Here is an 18,309-nt window from a genome sequence, read left to right as displayed (position 1 = left end):
AGCTTTAAGACTTGGCACACTTCAATGCCAGAGTTCCTGAACCAACATGACTGGAGGAGGAATTCTGGGAGTTGAAGTCCACAAGTCTTAAAGCTGTCAAGTTTGAACACCCCTGGGGTTTTTTTCTAAAGGGTTAGGAGTGCAAAGTTCTTGTAACTTGACAGCTTTAAGACCTGCGTGCTTCAAATGCCAGAGTTTCTGAGCCAACATTTTGGTTGGTAAGCAAGAACATTGTTAAGTGAGTTTCACCACATTTTACAAGTTGGCCATGTCCACCCAGTCACATGGCTGGCAAGCCACTCCCACAAAGCAGGCCACACCTACAGAAGAGGTTCTAAAAAAATTTGAAACCCACCACTGAGTTGGCCCCTCCCACCCGTATCCACTCTATCCTGTCCTTTTATTTTCTGCTTTCTAGCTCATTTCAATTATGCAGCACAGCTGATTCCCCACCACCACCTCACTGTTCTACTTAACGTTGCTGACTTGGAAGTTAAGCAGCTAAGCTTCCAAAGGCTCCATTTTCAGCGCTGCACGCAAAGCATGCACTCACCGAACCACTGGTTAAACATACTATCACTGTCAGGGATGTCCAATCTTGGCAACTTTTAAGACTTGTGGGTTTCAATTCCCAATTCTGGGAATTGAAGTCCACAAATCTTAAAAGTTGCCAAGGTTGGACACTCCTCCTTTAAAGCATTAACTAGGTTGACTAAGTAACACCAAATCGTTTCTAATTCCTACTGATCGTGGATTTTCTTCCTGACCACCGATCCCTTAACCTGGTTAAGGTCTTCTCTCATGAGTGCACTCATCACTCGTCTAATGGAGTCCATTCACTTTGCTGTCGGTTTGTCCTCTTCTCTTATCTTCCACCTTTCTCAACATCAGAGCTTCCTCCAGAGAGTTGAGTCGTCACATAATGTGTCCAAAGCAGAGGTGGGTTGCTCCCGGTTCGGCCGAACTGGTAGTGGAATTCAGGCCTGGGTCGCAGAACCGGCAGCGACTCAGGCCTGCCACACCCCCGAACCTGTTCCGTTGCCGCCGCCATTTTGTCCTCTAGTGACCGCATGTGCGCAGTTTACTGTAAATTGTTCTATGCATGCATGAAGAACAATTTACAGTGAACAGCACACGCACATGGGGGTTGCAAGCCGGTAGTAAAGCCGGCAGCAGCCCACCCTTGGTCCAAAGTACCGGTAGGACAATTTGATTTTGGTCATTTGTGCCTCAATTATGAATTCTGTTAATTTATTCGATGATCCATTCCAGTGGTGGGTTGCAGGCGGTACGCCCTGGTACGGGTGTACCAGAGCGTGCCTGGAGCACCGGATACCATTCCAGTACGGTGCTCCAGAGGGCCCACCTGCCCGCCAGAGCTCCTTATCTGTCTTTTAAGGCTTCTGCACTTCTGCGCACGCGCATGGCACAGAAAAAGCACCTGCACAATGCTCCACGGAGCAACTGGAGCATCACAGAGGCTTGCAGAGGTGCTAAGACGCATGCCCATCCTGCACGTGCCCATGTGGACACCACTGGGCCCGTTCCAACCAGAACGGTTGGAACGTGATCCAGAACTCTCCACTGATCCATTCCTTTGCAGTTGTTAAGTGAATCTGGCTTCCCCCTTGACTTTGCTTGTGAGACGGTTGCAAAAGGGGAATCACATGACCCAGGGACATTGCAGCCATCCTAAAGAGGAGTCAGTTGCCAAGTGCCCCAATTTTCATCACACGCCCATGGGGGAATGCTGCAATGGTCATAAGTGTGAAAAATGGTCATAAGTCCATTTTTCAGTGCCCTTGTAATTTTGGTCACTAAATGAACTGTGGGTAAGTCAAGGACTTGTAAATGAAATAATTAAAATACATGCACAAATCAGTGACGGAGGGCAAATTGTGATTGCTTTTTTTGACCAGGAGCGCTAAAAATCATTATTCTAATCTAGAAGAATCTGAGTTGCTGAAAAGTTCCACTTGTATGACTGTATTCATACCCTATGGCAAAAAAAGGCCATGTCATTTGCCAGTCTGACCACTAGGGGCTGCTACTCCACCACAACAAGGCTTGCTATCCAAATTTCAATTTACAGCCACTGTTGTCTTCATGCTTTACTAATCTTAAGTAAAGGCAAAGTAGAGGGAAACTCCTGAAAATCATTTGCCTAGTTTTCACCACTGACATTTATGCTTATTTGCAGCCAGGGTGCCATAAAAAGGAAGGCAACTCCGAACACAAGATGCTTTTAATCGATCAGAATAAAGCCCGAAGGGACCTTGGTGGTTTTCTAGTCCAGCCCCCTGCTCAAGCAGGAGATCCTATACCATTTGGAACAAATGACTATACAATACAATACATTGGCAGAGTTGGAAGGGACCTTGGAGGTCTTCTAGTCCAACCCCCTGCCTAGGCAGGAAACCCTATACCTTTTCAGACAAATGGCTATCCAACATCTTCTTAAAGACTTCCAGTGTTGGGGCATTCACAACTTCTGGAGGCAACTTCTGTTCCACTGGTTAATTGTTCTAACTGTCAGGAAATTTCTCCTCAGTTCTAAGTTGCTTCTCTTAATTAGTTTCCACCCATTGCTTCTTGTTCTACCCTCAGGTGCCTTGGAGAATAGTTTGACTCCCTCTTCTTTGTGGCAACCCCTGAGATATGGGAACACTGCTATCATGTCTCCCCTAGTCCTTCTTTTCATATCCTGGATTTGCTTTTCGTTCTTCAAAAATCCCAAGCTCCATGAATGTGCTTTGAGCATCCCAAACCCCCAGAGCAGTGTTTCTCAACCTTGGCAACTTGAAGATGTCTGGACTTCAATTCCCAGAATTCCCCAGCCAGCATTCGCTGGCTGGGGAATTCTGGGAGTTGAAGTCCAGACATCTTCAAGTTGCCAAGGTTGAAAAACACTGCCCCAGAGGACATGTTCCCAAGGCCCCTTTCCAGCTCTATCCCGATTGGTCGATTCTCTTGAAGAAGGCAAAGTTTACTCCGGGGGTCGAGGAAAATCTCTTTTCCCGTGTTCTCGTGAAGGAGATGCGCTTACCTGTGAATCGGGAAAGGTTTCGCTGAAGAAAGTGGGTAGCCAGGAGAGCAGGGTGAAGAAGGTGCTCGCCGCACACAACTGCGCCACAATCACCGCCCTGGGGAGACCCATTAGCAGGTTCAGAGGAGCAACATGTTCTCAAGAACTTTATGATCTTCCCCGCCATCACTTTTAAGCAAATCGCTCCATCAGTTAAGTGAATCATGCAGTGGTTGCTGTAATGGCTGTAAGCCTGAGGAGCGATTGGGAATCCCTTTTTATAGTGTGGTTATAGCTTCGAACAGCTGTTAAATGAAAGGTTGTAAGTAAAAGACTACCTGTATGTGATTTTCCCTCCCTTCCTCCCTCCTTCCTTGCTTTCCTCTGTATTCCTTCTTTTTTCCCTACCCGCTTCCTTCCATCCTTCTTTCCTCCCTCCCTCCTTTCTTGCTTCTTTCCCTCTTCCTTCCTTTTTCCCTCCTTCCTTCTTCCCTTCCTTTCTCCTTCCCTTCTCCCTTCCTCCTTCCTTCCTTCCTTTTGTCTTCCTTTTTCTATCTCCCTCCTTCCTCCCTTCCTCCCTCCTTCCTTGCTTCCTTTCATCTTCATCCCTTTTCCTATCTCCCTCCTCCCTCCCTTTCTCCTTCCTTGCTTTCCTCTGTATTCCTTCTTTTTTCCCTACCCGCTTCCTTCCATCCTTCTTTCCTCCCTCCCTCCTTTCTTGCTTCTTTCCCTCTTCCTTCCTTTTTCCCTCCTTCCTTCTTCCCTTCCTTTCTCCCTCCCTTCTGTCCTCCCTTCCTCCTTCCTTCCTTCCTTTTGTCTTCCTTTTCCTATCTCCCTCCTCCCTCCCTTTCTCCTTCCTTGCTTCCTTTCGTCTTTCTCCCTTTTCCTATCTCCCTCCTTCCTTCCTTCTTCCCTTCCTTCCTCCCTCACTCCCTTCTGTCCTTCCTCCCTCCTTCCTTCTTATCCCCTTTCTTCCTCCGTTCCTTGCTTTCTTTCACCTTTCTCCATTTTCCTGTCTCCCTCCCTCCCTTCCTCCCACCTTCCGTGCTTCCTTTCATCTTCCTCCCTATTCCTATCTCCCTCCTACCTTCCTTCTTCCCTTCCTTCCTTCCTCTCTCTTCTGTCCTTCCTCCCTCCTTTCTTCTTATCCCCTTCCTCCGTTCCTTGCTTTCTTTCATGTTTCTCCATTTTCCTGTCTCCCTCCATCCCTTCCTCCCTCCTTCCTTGCTTCCTTTCGTCTTTCTCCCTTTTCCTATCTCCCTCCTTCCTTCCTTCCTTCTTCCCTTCCTTCCACCCTCACTCCCTTCTGTCCTTCCTCCCTCCTTCCTTCTTATCCCCTTTCTTCCTCCGTTCCTTGCTTTCTTTCATCTTTCTCCATTTTCCTGTCTCCCTCCCTCCCTTCCTCCCTCCTTCCGTGCTTCCTTTCATCTTCCTCCCTATTCCTATCTCCCTCCTACCTTCTTTCTTCCCTTCCTTCCTCCCTCTCTTCTGTCCTTCCTCCCTCCTTCCTTCTTATCCCCTTTCTTCCTCCTTTCCTTGCTTTCTTTCATCTTTCTCCCTTTTCCTTTCTCCCTCCTCCCTCCTTCCTTCCTTGCTTCCTTTCATCTTCCTCCCTTTTCCTTTCTCCCTCCTTCCTTGCTTCCTTTCATCTTCCTCCCTTTTCCTTTCTCCCTCCTTCCTTCCTTTTTCCTATCTACTTCCTCCCTCCCTCCCTCCCTTCTCCAGAAGGGATGAATAAGCAGGGGAATACAGCCATCAAGACCTCGTTCTGATATCACCACAGCCATCCCAAAGATGGGACTCAAAATTTCCGTTAGGAATTTGTTCATTTTCAAGGGAAACAAAGCAGTTTAAGGAACCTGATTAGAAAAATCCCTAAACTGTGACAGTTGAACAAATTGGAAATGCTAACAGGACAGGAACTTACCAAACGGGAGGCTTTCTGAATATTTTTCTCCAAGACACTTTGGTTGGTTTGGAGGATAAGGAGAGACCCTTTGCCAACTCGTGTAGTGAGACTTTTATTTCTGCAAAATATAAACCGGTACGTGGTTATAAATAGTAAAGTACAAAACCCAGGAATTTGGGAGGAGAGATTTTGCACATCCTGTTATAGGAAGTTAGCACCCACCTCTCTCCTAGAAAAATGAAATATTTTGGAAACATTAAAAGGACAGAAATTTCCCCCTAAAAAGAAGGCAGAAACTCAGCCATTCCACCTTTGTCAATGGGCCATTAAGGCTTGAGCCAGTCTATTTTACATAACAAAGATCTACCTCCTTCAGGCAGAGCCATAACAGGAATTGCCCAAAGCCCTTTCATTACATCATCACCCAGCAACAGTTCAACCAAGCTTGGGACTCAAAAGACAGACAGCCTACAAAGTTAGCTAAGACCCCCACCCCTAGGGAGTCTGACAGCCAATGGGATACATTTCTTACACAGGTACAGGAAGCTCTAAGGTGGGGCCCAGGAGAGGGTATAAAACTCAGGCACTCTCAGCATCTCTTCTCTTTTTTCTTCAAGATCTTCAAGGCATGTGAACAGAGGTGGGTTCCTACCAGTTCGCATCTATTCGGTAGAACCGGTTTGTCAAATCTACCAAACCGGTTAGAAGAGGTTCCACCAGTGGACCCGGAAAGCAGGCCACACCTACAGAAGAGGTTCCAAAATATTTTGAAACCCACCACTGACACACACACACACACACAGAGACTGATACAAAGAGAGAGAGAAAGAGAAAGAAAGGAAGGAAGGAAGAAAGAAGAAAGAAAGAAAAAGAGTGAGAGAGAGATGAAAGAAAAAAAGAAAAAAGGGACAGAGAGACAAAAGGAAGGAAAGAGAGAGAGAAAGAGAGAGAGAAAGAAAACACAGGGGCGGCAAGCCACTCCCACAAAGGAGGCCACACCCACAGAGTAGGTTCCAAAAAATTTTGAAACCCACCACTGCATGTGAACCCCCTTTCCCCCAGGACCTCAAACCATGTGGTACTGTCCACCATTAAAAACCATCTTTCCAAGCGGCCTCCATGTTTCCAGGGTCTTTCTCCCCACTTGGAACTGAACCCAGATGGACATTTCTTCCAACATAACTAAGCAATTTAGCTGGTTGAGCAAGCACTTAAAAGAAAGCCTTAACTGACTATGAAAAAGACATAAAGCCACCTATTTCCTACCACACACTAGGAGATCAATGTAAATGCACCAGCAGTTAAGAGTCCTGCAATCTTTTAATTTTAGTTCCATAACTAGTAATTACTTTCTGTCGCTGCATCATGTTGAGCAAATCTCCAAAAGGGGATTCCTCTGGATTATCAAAAGCAAGGAGAGCCAGGGTGCGCTCCATCTCCGTCAGACACTCCCGACTCTCTTCTCCTTGTTGTAAAAGGACAGAATATTTCCCCTAAAAGGGAGGCAGAAACTCAGGCCACCACCCGCCACCTTTGTCAACGGGCCATTAAGGCCTGAGCCAGTCTACTCTACATAACGAAGATCTACCTCCTTCAAGCAGAGTCATAATAGGAATTGCCCAAAGCCTTTTCATTACATCATCACCCAGCAAGGCTCAACCAAGCCTGGGACTCAGGATAGCCTACAGAGTTGCCCCTGCATGGCCCCATGGGAGTTTGACAACCAATAAGAACGCAAGCTGAAATTCAAAAGCCCAGAGAGAGTATAAAACCAGGGATTTACAGCATCTTTTCCCTTTTTTTTTTCTTCACCCACCATCTTCAAGGCATGTAATCCTGTCCACCATTAAAAACCATCTTTCCAAAGAGCCACCATGTTTCCGGTGTCTTTCTCCCCACTTGGAACTGAACCAGGGGTGGGTTTCTCGCCCCGTTCCAACCGGTTCGGTTGGAACAAGGCCGGCAGTGTCCTCACGCGCGCAGCGCGCGCATGCATACTAACGTCTGTGCGATGCTCCAGCTGCTCCTGGAGGATCGCGCAGGCGCTGTATGCGTCCTGCGCATGCGTGGAAGCGCAGAATTCGTCAAAACTGGGTAAGGAGCGGGCGCGGGTGCGCGGGCAGGCGCAGGGGGGCCCTTCGCCGTTCCCGGAAGTTACTTACTTCCGGGTTCGGCGACCAACCGGTTCGCAGGGACCGCCGCGAACCGGTTGAAACCCACCCCTGAACTGAACCCAGAGGGACGTTTCTTCCAATACTGTGTTCGTAGTATTTAGCAGAATCCTGCCCCTCCCAGAACTGCAATCGTAAATGGCTCTTCAGAGACAAATGAACCACTTCCAGAGAGAACTAGTTTGCTACAAAAGATACAGGGAACAACACTAGCACAATTGGTTCTAATCAATTGCAAAGCAAGAAATCTGCAAAGTAGAGGTAAGCTATACAGGAGTCAAAAAGGTACAAGAGGGATCCAGGCAAAATCCTACATGTGAGATTTATTAGGTTAAGCAGAGAGAGAAGCCAGGCCAAATAGCATCCAGAAGTTGTGGATGCTTCATCACTGGAGGTTTTTAAGAAGAGACTGGACAGTCACTTGTCTGAAATGGTATAGGATCTCCTACTTGAGCAGAGGGTTGGGCTAGAAGACCTCCAAGGTCCCTTCCAGCTCTATTCTGATTGAGTAAAAGTATCTTGTGTTCACAGTTGCCTTCCTTTTTACGGCACCTATCTTTAGACAGAGATAGATAAGGATGGGTGGATGGATGGATGGATGGATGGATGGATGGATGGATGGATGGGGTGGATGGATGGATGGATGGATGGACGGATGGACGGACGGACGGACAGACAGACAGACATATCAGACATAGGACAGAGAGAGAGAGAGATTAACCAGTGGAACAGAAGTTGCCTCCAGAAGTTGTGGGTGCTTCATCACTGGAGGTTTTTAAGAAGAGACTGAACAACCGCTTGTCCGAAATGGGATAGGATCTCCTACTTGAGCAGAGGGTTGGGCTAGAAGACCTCCAAGGTCCCTTCCAGCTCTATTCTCATTGAGTAAAAGTATCTTGTGTTCATAGTTGCCTTCCTTTTTACGGCACCTATCTTTATACAGAGATAGATAAGGGTGGATGGATGGATGGATGGATGGATGGATGGGGTGAATGGATGGATGGATGGATGGATGGATGGATGGATGGACGGACGGACGGACGGACGGACGGACGGACGGACAGGCAGGCAGGCAGGCAGGCAGGCAGACAGACAGACAGACATATCAGACATAGGACAGAGAGAGAGAGAGAGATTAACCAGTGGAACAGAAGTTGCCTCCAGAAGTTGTGGGTGCTTCATCACTGGAGGTTTTTAAGAAGAGACTGAACAACCGCTTGTCCGAAATGGGATAGGATCTCCTACTAGAGCAGAGGGTTGGGCTAGAAGACCTCCAAGGTCCCTTCCAGCTCTATTCTCATTGAGTAAAAGTATCTTGTGTTCATAGTTGCCTTCCTTTTTACGGCACCTATCTTTATACAGAGATAGATAAGGGTGGATGGATGGATGGATGGATGGATGGATGGATGGATGGATGGGGTGAATGGATGGATGGATGGATGGATGGATGGATGGATGGATGGATGGATGGACGGACGGACGGACGGACGGACGGACGGACGGGCAGGCAGGCAGGCAGGCAGGCAGGCAGACAGACAGACATATCAGACATAGGACAGAGAGAGAGAGAGATCAACCAGTGGAACAGAAGTTGCCTCCAGAAGTTGTGGGTGCTTCATCACTGGAGGTTTTTAAGAAGAGACTGAACAACCGCTTGTCCGAAATGGGATAGGATCTCCTACTTGAGCAGAGGGTTGGGCTAGAAGACCTCCAAGGTCCCTTCCAGCTCTATTCTCATTGAGTAAAAGTATCTTGTGTTCATAGTTGCCTTCCTTTTTACGGCACCTATCTTTATACAGAGATAGATAAGGGTGGATGGATGGATGGATGGATGGATGGATGGATGGATGGACGGACGGACGGACGGACGGACGGACGGACAGGCAGGCAGGCAGGCAGGCAGGCAGACAGACAGACATATCAGACATAGGACAGAGAGAGAGAGAGAGATTAACCAGTGGAACAGAAGTTGCCTCCAGAAGTTGTGGGTGCTTCATCACTGGAGGTTTTTAAGAAGAGACTGAACAACCGCTTGTCTGAAAGGGGATAGGATCTCCTGCTTGAGCAGGGGGCTAGACTAGAAGACCTCCAAGGTCCCTTCCAGCTATTCTGGATTGAGCGCTGTACTATAGATGGGGGGGGGGATTTTACTTACCCTTTTGAGGCAAGATGAATTTACACATGCAGTACACCCAGAGCAAGGTAAGCAGGCCTGAAAGATAGAAGACGCTTTCCCATCCATACCAGTCAAGCAGGAGGGAGCCAGCTGCCCCCATCACCAATGTCCTAAAAGGGAGAGAGAGAGAGAATTAGGACGGCACAACAGAATTGGCAGACCAGAATCTACGTGGCAAGTGGCCAGATGGAGCCCGAGGGAGGGGGGGGTCAAACGCATCATGAGTCTCGTATCTCCCTTCATGCCCACAAGAGATCTAAGCCCTGCCCACCTTGAATTTCAATGACTCTTATCTGCCGCCAATTTGTTTTGACTATTATCAAGAGCCGTGATGGTACAGTGGTTGGTATGCACTACTGCGAGCTACTTCTGCGGCCTGCCGGCTGCCTGCACTTCAGCGGTTCGATCCTGACCGGCTCAAAGTTGACTCAGCCTTCCATCCTTCAGAGATTGGTAAAATGAGGAGCCAGATTGTTGGGGGCAATAGGCTGACTCTGGTTTACAGGGGGCTGTGAAGTACTGTGAAGCCGTATATAAGTATAGATATAAGGTGTATAAGAAGAGGGAGTTCCGTCTGTTCTTGAAAGCCTCCAGTGATGAAGCTCCCAAAACTTCTGAAGGCAAGCGGTTGATTGTTCTCACTGTCAGAAAATTTCTCCTAATTTCTAGGTTGAATTTCTCCTCGATCAGTTTCCATCCATTATTCCTTGTCTGGCCTTAAAGTACTTTGGGGAATAGCTTGACTACCTCTTCTTTCTGGCAACCCCTGATATTGGAAGACTGCTATCATGTCACCCCTAGTCCTCCTTTTCATTAAACTAGACATACCCAGTTCCTGCAACCGTTCTTCATATGCTGAGCCTTCAGTCCCCTAATCATCTTTGTTGCTCTTCTCTGCACTCTTTCTAGAGTCTCAGCATCATTTTTATAGTGTGTGAGAAACTCACCCAAACTGAGAGCCAGTTCCAACTGTGCTGTACGTCAATGCTCGTTCACTCTCTTGTACTTTCTGGGAAAGCAGACTAGCCAAGGCGGGAAAATAAACTCCTAATAAAGTGGACAGAAGAACAGGAAACAGAAAGAAATCCCATTACAGGTATTCCTCAACTTACACCATTCATATGAGCCACGGTGGTGCAGTGGTTAAAGTGCAGTACTGCAGGCTACTTTTGCTGACTGCCAGCTGCCTGCAATTTGGCAGTTTGAATCTCAGCAGGCTCAAGGTTGACTCAGCCTTCCATCCTTCCGAGGCGGGTCAAATGAGAACCCGGATTGTCGGGGAAAATAGGCTGACTCCGTAAACCTCTTAGTGAGGGCTGTAAAAGCACTATGAAACGGTATATAAGTCTAAATGTTATTGCTATTATTGTTCTGAAATGAACAGTTCCACCTCTAGGAACTGAAATAATAAGAGACCTATTTTAACTAATTATTTTAAGTGCTATTGCTGTGGCTATCACTTTTTGCGACCTTCTGACAAGCAAAGTCAATGGGGAAGTCAGAGGACCCTTAATAGCTTAACAAGCGCGGTGATTCACTTAACAACTACATCAAGAAAGGTCATAAAATGAATGTATGATGGACAAGGACAATGATGAACATAAGCATACTCGATGGATGATTGGCGGGATTATACATAATTGAAAGTGATGTATAAATATAAACAGCTAGTAAACTCTTTTACACTGTAAAAATATTCAGAATGAGATAAGTGATTACATAAAGGTATATTGTTATTAAACAGACAATCAAGAATGTAAGGGAATTAGGTTCGTTGAAAAGAAAGAAATATGAATCGTAATTGAATATATGTTGTACAATGAAAGTGAGGTATCTAGTTATATTAGATTAAAATCTGTGATTGTATACGTAATTGAAAATATGGATGCATATATACGAATTGAAATGTTCAATCACTACTTGAATTAGCAATGGGAAACTATTTCTGGAGTTGAATATGCCACACTATAGGTATTGTATATTCTATGGATGATTAATATTAGCGGTAACTTGAACACATAATGCTCAATGATAATGATGTGTTTAGTTATGTTTGATGGATAACCAGTGATCTTATTTTGAGTTGTAAAAACTGATGCACAAAAGTTTGTAACCAAACGACATGCTTGATGAAATTGAGGAAAGTTTTTTATATGTGTTGCTTTGTTTTTGTTGGTTTTGAAAATAAAAATATATATTAAAAAAAAATATGGATGCAAAAACGCTTGTAACCAAACGACCTGTGGTATGTAATGGATGAGAATTTTTTTAATGTTGTTTTTTATGTTTAAAAATTAAAAAAATTGCAAAAAAAAACCCCAAAAAAGCAAAAAAAGAAAGGTCGTAAAATGGGACAAACCCCACTTAACAACTGTCTCGCTTAGCCACGGAAATTTGGGGCTCAGTTGTGGTCGTAAGTCAAGGACTACATGCATCCTTTTCCTGTGGCAGCAAACTTCTACCGTAGCCAATGCAGGGGATTTAAAATGTTGCGTCATCCCTATCAACGTGAAATAGCAATAGCACTTAAGATTTATCTACTGCTTCATGGTGCTTTTTTCCCCGACAATCTGGGTTCTCATTTTGCCCATCTCGGAAGGATGGAAGGCTGAGTCAATCTTGAGCCAGTCAGGATCAAACTCCTGACAATGGGCAGAATTAGCCTGCAATCTTGCCTTCTAGCCACTCCTCGTAATAATAGTCACCGTTATTCCAATTCCTCCGGTGAGTCAAGCGATTGGAAACAGATTGTCTCACCTTGCAACAGTCCCATCAGGAAGCGCGTGAGGGTCATCAGGGTCAGGTGGGCGGAGCTTGAGGCAATGAGCAGGGGCGTGATGGCGGTGATGGATCCCCAGGCCGAGGCGGAGAGGAGAAGGACTTTCTCCCCTCCTATCCTGAAAGACAGTTAGGACGTTGGTCAGCAAGAGTGTTGAAAGCACAGCACTCAAAAACCACCCTCAAATTATGCACAAATTATAAACTAACACGATCAGCAGCACTTAAAGAAAATATATACGAAATGTTTTGGCTAAAATGTACCCAAACATGAAGCCGACCTGCTGGAAGTGTAAAAAAGTACAAGGGATTTATTATCACATATGGTGGACCTGCCCGGAAACACAAAAATATTGGACAAAAATTTGGAAATGGGTGCAAGAAATTACAGGAGAACAAATAAAATACAAACCCGAAATATTTCTGCTGGGAATAATCAAAGGGAAATATACAAAGAAAATTAAGACATCTGCTAACTACAGCTAGAATAGCATTTGCCCAATGCTGGAAACAAAATAATACCCCCTTGAACGAATTAGTGATAAAAAAAAACTTTGGATTGTGCAGAGATGGACAAATTAACACTGAAATTAAAAGATAAAGAGTCAGAATATTATGAAATTTGGAACAATTGGTACAAATGGCTGCAAAACAAGAATAAAATTAATTAAGCCAAAAAACAATATATATAAATACATATAGAACTGTGTATAAAGGTGTGTAAATATAAAAGCAAAATATTACATACATGTACAGGTCTGATGACATGATGATATAATGACTGTAAGGTGTTGCAAAAGGGAAAAAAAAATCTGCTAAAAAAACCCAAAGCAGCCATGTTTGGGAGCGGGAGGGCGGGGCCAGCCAGAGGTGGTATTTGCCGGTTCTTCAAACTACTTAAAATTTCCGCAACCAATTCGCCTGAACCGGTCCGAACCGGCTGAATACCACCTCTGTTGTTGACCCTTCCTTCAGGACAGGGGTCTCCCAAACGTGGCTGCTTGAAGACTTGTGGACTTCAACTCCCAGAATTCCACAATGGCTGGGGCTAGGGAATTCTGGGAGTTGAAGTCTAAAAGTCTCAAAGTTGCCAGGTTGGGAGACCCCTGGTTCAGTGTCAAGGTTAAAAACAGCAAGTGGGCATGACGCTAGGTGCTTGCAGAACTAAAGAAGCTTCTTGGATCAGAAGCAAAAGGTCTTCAAAGAAAAACCAGAAAGTCCCGTTGCCTCTTGGAAAAAAATGCACCTTCGGGACAACCGTGACCTGGATGATTGAGAATCTCAGTCGTAGAAAAGGTGCACGCATCAAAATCCTCTCAGAAGGAATAAATGTGTCCTACGTGTCCCGTGATTTAAGCATGGGATTAATCCCTCCGAAATGAAATTTTGCTTGCATTATTTTATGTGCCATCCCATTACAGGGTTATTTTTAAGAAACCAGGTTTATCTCTTCATCGTGCATGGATATTATCTATCTATATATAAAAATGGCTGTGTGTGTGTGTGTGTTCCAGCATAGCTCTGGAACGCCTCAAGCAAACCAATTTCAACCAAACTTGGTACCCAGGTGACTTAGTCTCTGGAAACAAATACTCTGGGGATAAGACCCCCTTAACACCCCTCGGTGTGTGTGTGTGTGTGTCAGTGGTGGGATTCAAATAATTTAACAACCGGTTCTCTGTCCTAATGACCGCCTAGGTAGGCAGGGCTGAGGGCTCGGTGGTCATGTGACTGGGTGGGCGTGGCCAACTCATTGTCACTCACATCAATGGGCACTTCAACTTAGCTATTACTCGGGAGCCCGTTTTCACAGGCAAAGCACTCGAGCCACCACAGGGCCCCCCACAGGAGTGATATCGAGCTGGCCATGCCCTCTGGCCACGCCGCCCATGCCCCCTGGGGGTCAGACACAACCCTGATGTGGCGCTCAGTGAAATCGCGTTTGACACCCCTGATTTAACGTAATATTGTTCATACCGGTCACTCAAGTGGCCTCCGACAACTTGGGTCAGGCAATAACCCCAAAAGAAGCTGCTCAACACAATTCCGGATTGTTTCTTGTCCCAGTCAAAGCGGGAGCTCATGGTGACCACGCAGATGGGCATTAGGACCCTGGCGCAGTAAAGCAGGCAGGTTCCCAGCAGGAGCATCGTAGTCCATAATCGGGATTCAGGCCTGTTAATATCAGAAGGCAGAGAATATTAGCATGTTATGTATTTAGGTACCTCGGTCAAATAGTCCAGTCCTAAAAAAAAACACCTCCATCCTGTAGGACAGGGGTGTCAAACTCAAGGCTTAGTTCTGGCCCAGGGGGGGCTGCCCTAGAAATAGCAAAGGACTGGTTCGCAGTGCTGCTGTTAGTGAAAACAGAGCTCGTGAGGATAACTTCCCACAGTGTGTAAAATCTTTCTTTTTCTAAAATCAACCAGAATAAAAAAAAAAGATGACTACAGAAAGGCTGCCCATCCCGAGATTAGAGGGATCCGTGACCCAACCTGTAAATCACATTTAATAACAAAATAAAGAGTTCAGAGGGATATGAGCTGTTTGCGAACAAGTGACTCATTTTATGACCCAAATCCTCTCTTTAAGCACTCCTGAACTCCAGCTTCCTTCTAAGTAGTACACGCACTTAGTAAATTGCACTTACCGGTAATTGCCAACCTATCATTATAATAGAATAACAGAATTGGAAGGGACCTTGGAGGTCTTCTAGTCCAACCCCCTGCCTAGGCAGGAAACCCTACACCACTTCAGATAAATGGTTATACAATAATACAATAGCACAGTTGGAAGGGACCTTGGAGGTCTTCTAGTCCAACCCTCTGCCTAGGCAGGAAGAAGAAGGAGGAGGAGGAGGAGGAGGAGGAGACAGAGGGCACGCGAGCTCAGCTCCGGCGCGCATACATGCGCCGGCCAGCTGATTTTCAGGCTTTCTGGGCCCACCAGAAGTCAGGAAACAGGCTGTTTTTGGCCTCCGGTGAGCCTCCGGGATGGGGGGGAGGCCATTTTCACCCTCCCCAGGCTCCTAGAAAGGCTCTGGAGTCTGGGGAGAGAGAAATATAGGCCTTCCAGTCTGACTGGAAGTCGGCAAACAGGCAGTTTTCGGCCTCCGGAAGGCCTCGAGGAGGTGGGGGAGGCCATTTTTGCTCTCCCCAGGCTCCTAGAAAGGCTCTGGAGGGTGGGGAGGGCGAAAAACGGGTCACCCCTGCCATCACGAGCCAAAAGCGGTGGGACTGCTGGGGGGTCACGCACACGCGGGGGGGAGGGCGCATAGAATTATGGGTGTGGGCATGCACACGCACGACACACAGCCCCGCTCTGCCAGGGCCGGATTTTCCTATAGGCTAACTAGGCTTCAGCCTAGGGCCTCAAGATCAAGAGGGGCCTACGTTCAAATTGTTAGCAAAATTAAAATTACACTATTCTAAAAACAGTGAACACTAAAACACTGAACCGAAATTCTACGCATATGACTAATAAACAAGCATAAAAATGTATTGGTTAAGATCGTTCCAGCGCCGCGGCAGTTGGGGAGCCCGCCCACGTTCCCGGCACCGGCGGTCGGGCGAGAGGCGTGGCCACTCCCAGTAGCCGCCCCGTCGACGCGGAGCCCACCAGCGGCCAGGCAGGTGAGGGCGAGGGGGCCGAGCCGGGCAGCTGAGCGCAGCAGGGGAGGCGGCTGGCCTCACTGCCTTTACCGCAGAGAAGAGCCGCCCTCCTTCAGGAGGCCAGCTATATATATTGATATTATTGATATATATCACAGTAATGATGTATTTTATTGTCTCTCGTGTAATTTACAAACTTAAAAATGAGAGGTGAAAGGGCCTCATAAGTGGAATAGCCCTAGGGCCTCTTTTCATCTAAATCCGGCACTGCCCTCTGCGTTCCCCCCATTTTTGGCACATGATGGCAAAAAGATTAGCCATCACTGACATAGAACATAGAAACTGTGAATGTTGGTTTTGTTTTTAATATGTTGTCTTTGTCTTGTTTCCCCCCTTTCCCTTGTCTTTTGTGAGCCGCCCGGAGTCCTCCGGGAGTGGGCAGCATACAAGATAGATTAGATAGGTAGGTAGGTAGGTAGATAGGTAGGTAGATAGGTAGGTAGGTAGGTAGGTAGGTAGGTAGGTAGGTAGGTAGGTAGGTAGGTAGATAGATAGATAGATAGATAGATAGATAGATAGATAGATAGATAGATAGATAGATAGATAGATAGATAGATAGATGATAGATAGATAGATAGATAGATAGATAGATAGATAGATAGATAGATAGATAGCTGATAGATAGATAGATAGATAGATAGATAGATAGCTGATAGATAGATAGATAGATAGATAGATAGATAGATAGATAGATAGATAGATAGATAAATAATAGAAGTGGAAAGCACTTTGGGAGTCTTCTAGTCCACCCCCCTGCTCAAGCAGGAGACCATGCACCATTTCTGACAATCTCTTCTTCAAAGCCTCCTGTGATGAAGCTCACATAACTTCCAAAGGCAACTTCTGTTCCCTCGGTTGATTGTTCTCACTGTCAGAAAATTCCTCTTTATTTCTAGGTTGAATCTCTCCTTGTTCATTTTCCATCCATTATTCCTTGTCTGGCCTTCAGGTGCTTTGGAAAATAGCTTGACCCCCTTCTCTCCATGGCAGCCCCTCAAATATTGGAAGACTGCTCTCCTGTCTCCCCTGGTCCTTCTCTTCACTAGACTAGCCATGCCCAACTCCTGCAAACGTTCCTGCAAACTTAGGGCACTCCAGATGTCGCTAATACTACAGGTAGTCCTTGACTTACATCGTGATCATTCAAAGTTACAACGGCACTGAAAAAATGTGACATATGACCTTTTTCACACTTATGACATTGCAGCATCTCCATGGCCACGTGAACCAAATTGAGGTGCTTGGCGACTGATTTCATATTTGTGACGGTCACAGTGTCCACAAGATCCCCTTTTGTGACCTTTTTCCAGATTCACTTAACCACCGGGTAACTAGTATAACAACCGCACCAATTCACTTAACCACCAATTCACGTAACCACTTAAGAAAGGTCGTAAAATGAGGCAAAACTCACTTAATAACTGTCTCACTTAACCACAGACATTTTGGGCTCAATTGTGGTCGTAAGCCGAGGACTAACCTGTACCGGTGATTCAACTCTACTCTGAATTCCAACTCTTAAACAAAAAGCTACTGCCCCACATTTCCCCCCCCCCTTGGCAAATATGTTTTATAAACTTGGCAAATACGTTTTATAGGATTAAACCTGCTTGCAATTCAAATATTAGCTTCCTCCTGTGCACTGTTGAAAGAATGTGTAATCTATCACACAACAGTGTTTCACAACCGTGGCAATTTTAAGCTGTGTGGACTTCAACTCCCCGAATTCCCCAGCCTTAACCTTGGGCAGTCTAGATCAGCGGTAACCAACTGGTGGTCCGTGAGAAAATTTTGGTGATCCACAGAAAAATTATTTCCATTTTTTATATTGCACTAAATCAGGAGTCCTCAAACTACGGCCCCTGGGATGGATACGTGCAATGAATGCTTGTGTTGATGCAGAGAGTCTCCCCCTTTGAGGTCTTTTTGTGTGGGTCAGAGGGAGGCAGAAATTCTGATTTGGGGTCTGCTTCAGCCTCCTGGTGGGGGGCTTTGGGCAAAGGCTGGAGGGAAGTGACACTGGTGGCAAAGATCCAGAGGGCCTCGTTCCGGTGGGACTGCATCATGGTCTGGAACTGGCTGACCATCTCAGCCCACTGAGCGTCCAGGTACCTGGTCTTGCACTCCCGTAGGTCTTCCCTCTGCTTGGAAAGCCCATGCTTGTAGTCCTCAGTGAGGTGCTTCTGCTGAGCCTCCTTCTCGGTCAGATCCAATTTGAACTGAGCTGTTTTGCCAACTCTTTCTCATGGTGGCCGCCTAGCTCCAGCAACTGCTTCCTGTTGGGGCCGTAAGGACCCCGGGCGGGCAGGCGAGGAGTGGCGAGTAGCGCCCCTCGACATGAGTGGCATTGAGTTGGCCACGCCCACCCAGTCACATGACCACCTAGCCACGCACGCCCGCCCATTCATGAGGCAGATTGTATTAGTGGTCCGCGGGATTTGAAATTATGAATTTAGTGGTCCCTGAGGTCCGAAAGGTTGGTGACCCCCGGACTAGATGTCGCTATGCTACAACTCTCATCATCTATCACCACTGACCCTAGCTAAGGAAGAGATGGGATCTGGAGTCCAGAGGTTCCC

General features: G+C 46.4%; 1 protein-coding gene across 1 annotated transcript in view; it reads right to left on the bottom strand.

The window, feature by feature from the left end:
• Nucleotides 1–18,309, bottom strand: part of SLC17A9 (solute carrier family 17 member 9) — a 46,835-nt gene that overhangs the window by 14,902 nt on the left and 13,624 nt on the right. The window contains exons 2-7 of the mRNA XM_087720581.1: nucleotides 14,037–14,234; nucleotides 12,039–12,178; nucleotides 10,229–10,328; nucleotides 9,261–9,391; nucleotides 4,953–5,052; nucleotides 3,047–3,143 (exon numbers count right to left, since the gene is read on the bottom strand). Of these exons, the coding sequence (XP_087576707.1) occupies nucleotides 3,047–3,143; nucleotides 4,953–5,052; nucleotides 9,261–9,391; nucleotides 10,229–10,328; nucleotides 12,039–12,178; nucleotides 14,037–14,234 (766 nt within the window). The remainder of the gene's footprint in view (nucleotides 1–3,046; nucleotides 3,144–4,952; nucleotides 5,053–9,260; nucleotides 9,392–10,228; nucleotides 10,329–12,038; nucleotides 12,179–14,036; nucleotides 14,235–18,309) is intronic.

The sequence above is a fragment of the Thamnophis sirtalis genome, unplaced genomic scaffold, assembly GCF_051295495.1.
Source record: "Thamnophis sirtalis isolate CommonGarterSnake01/CBP01778 unplaced genomic scaffold, rThaSir2_p1.2 scaffold_7, whole genome shotgun sequence".
Classification (NCBI taxonomy): Eukaryota; Metazoa; Chordata; class Lepidosauria; order Squamata; family Natricidae; genus Thamnophis; species Thamnophis sirtalis.
This window is presented reverse-complemented; position numbering and strand designations above follow the sequence as displayed.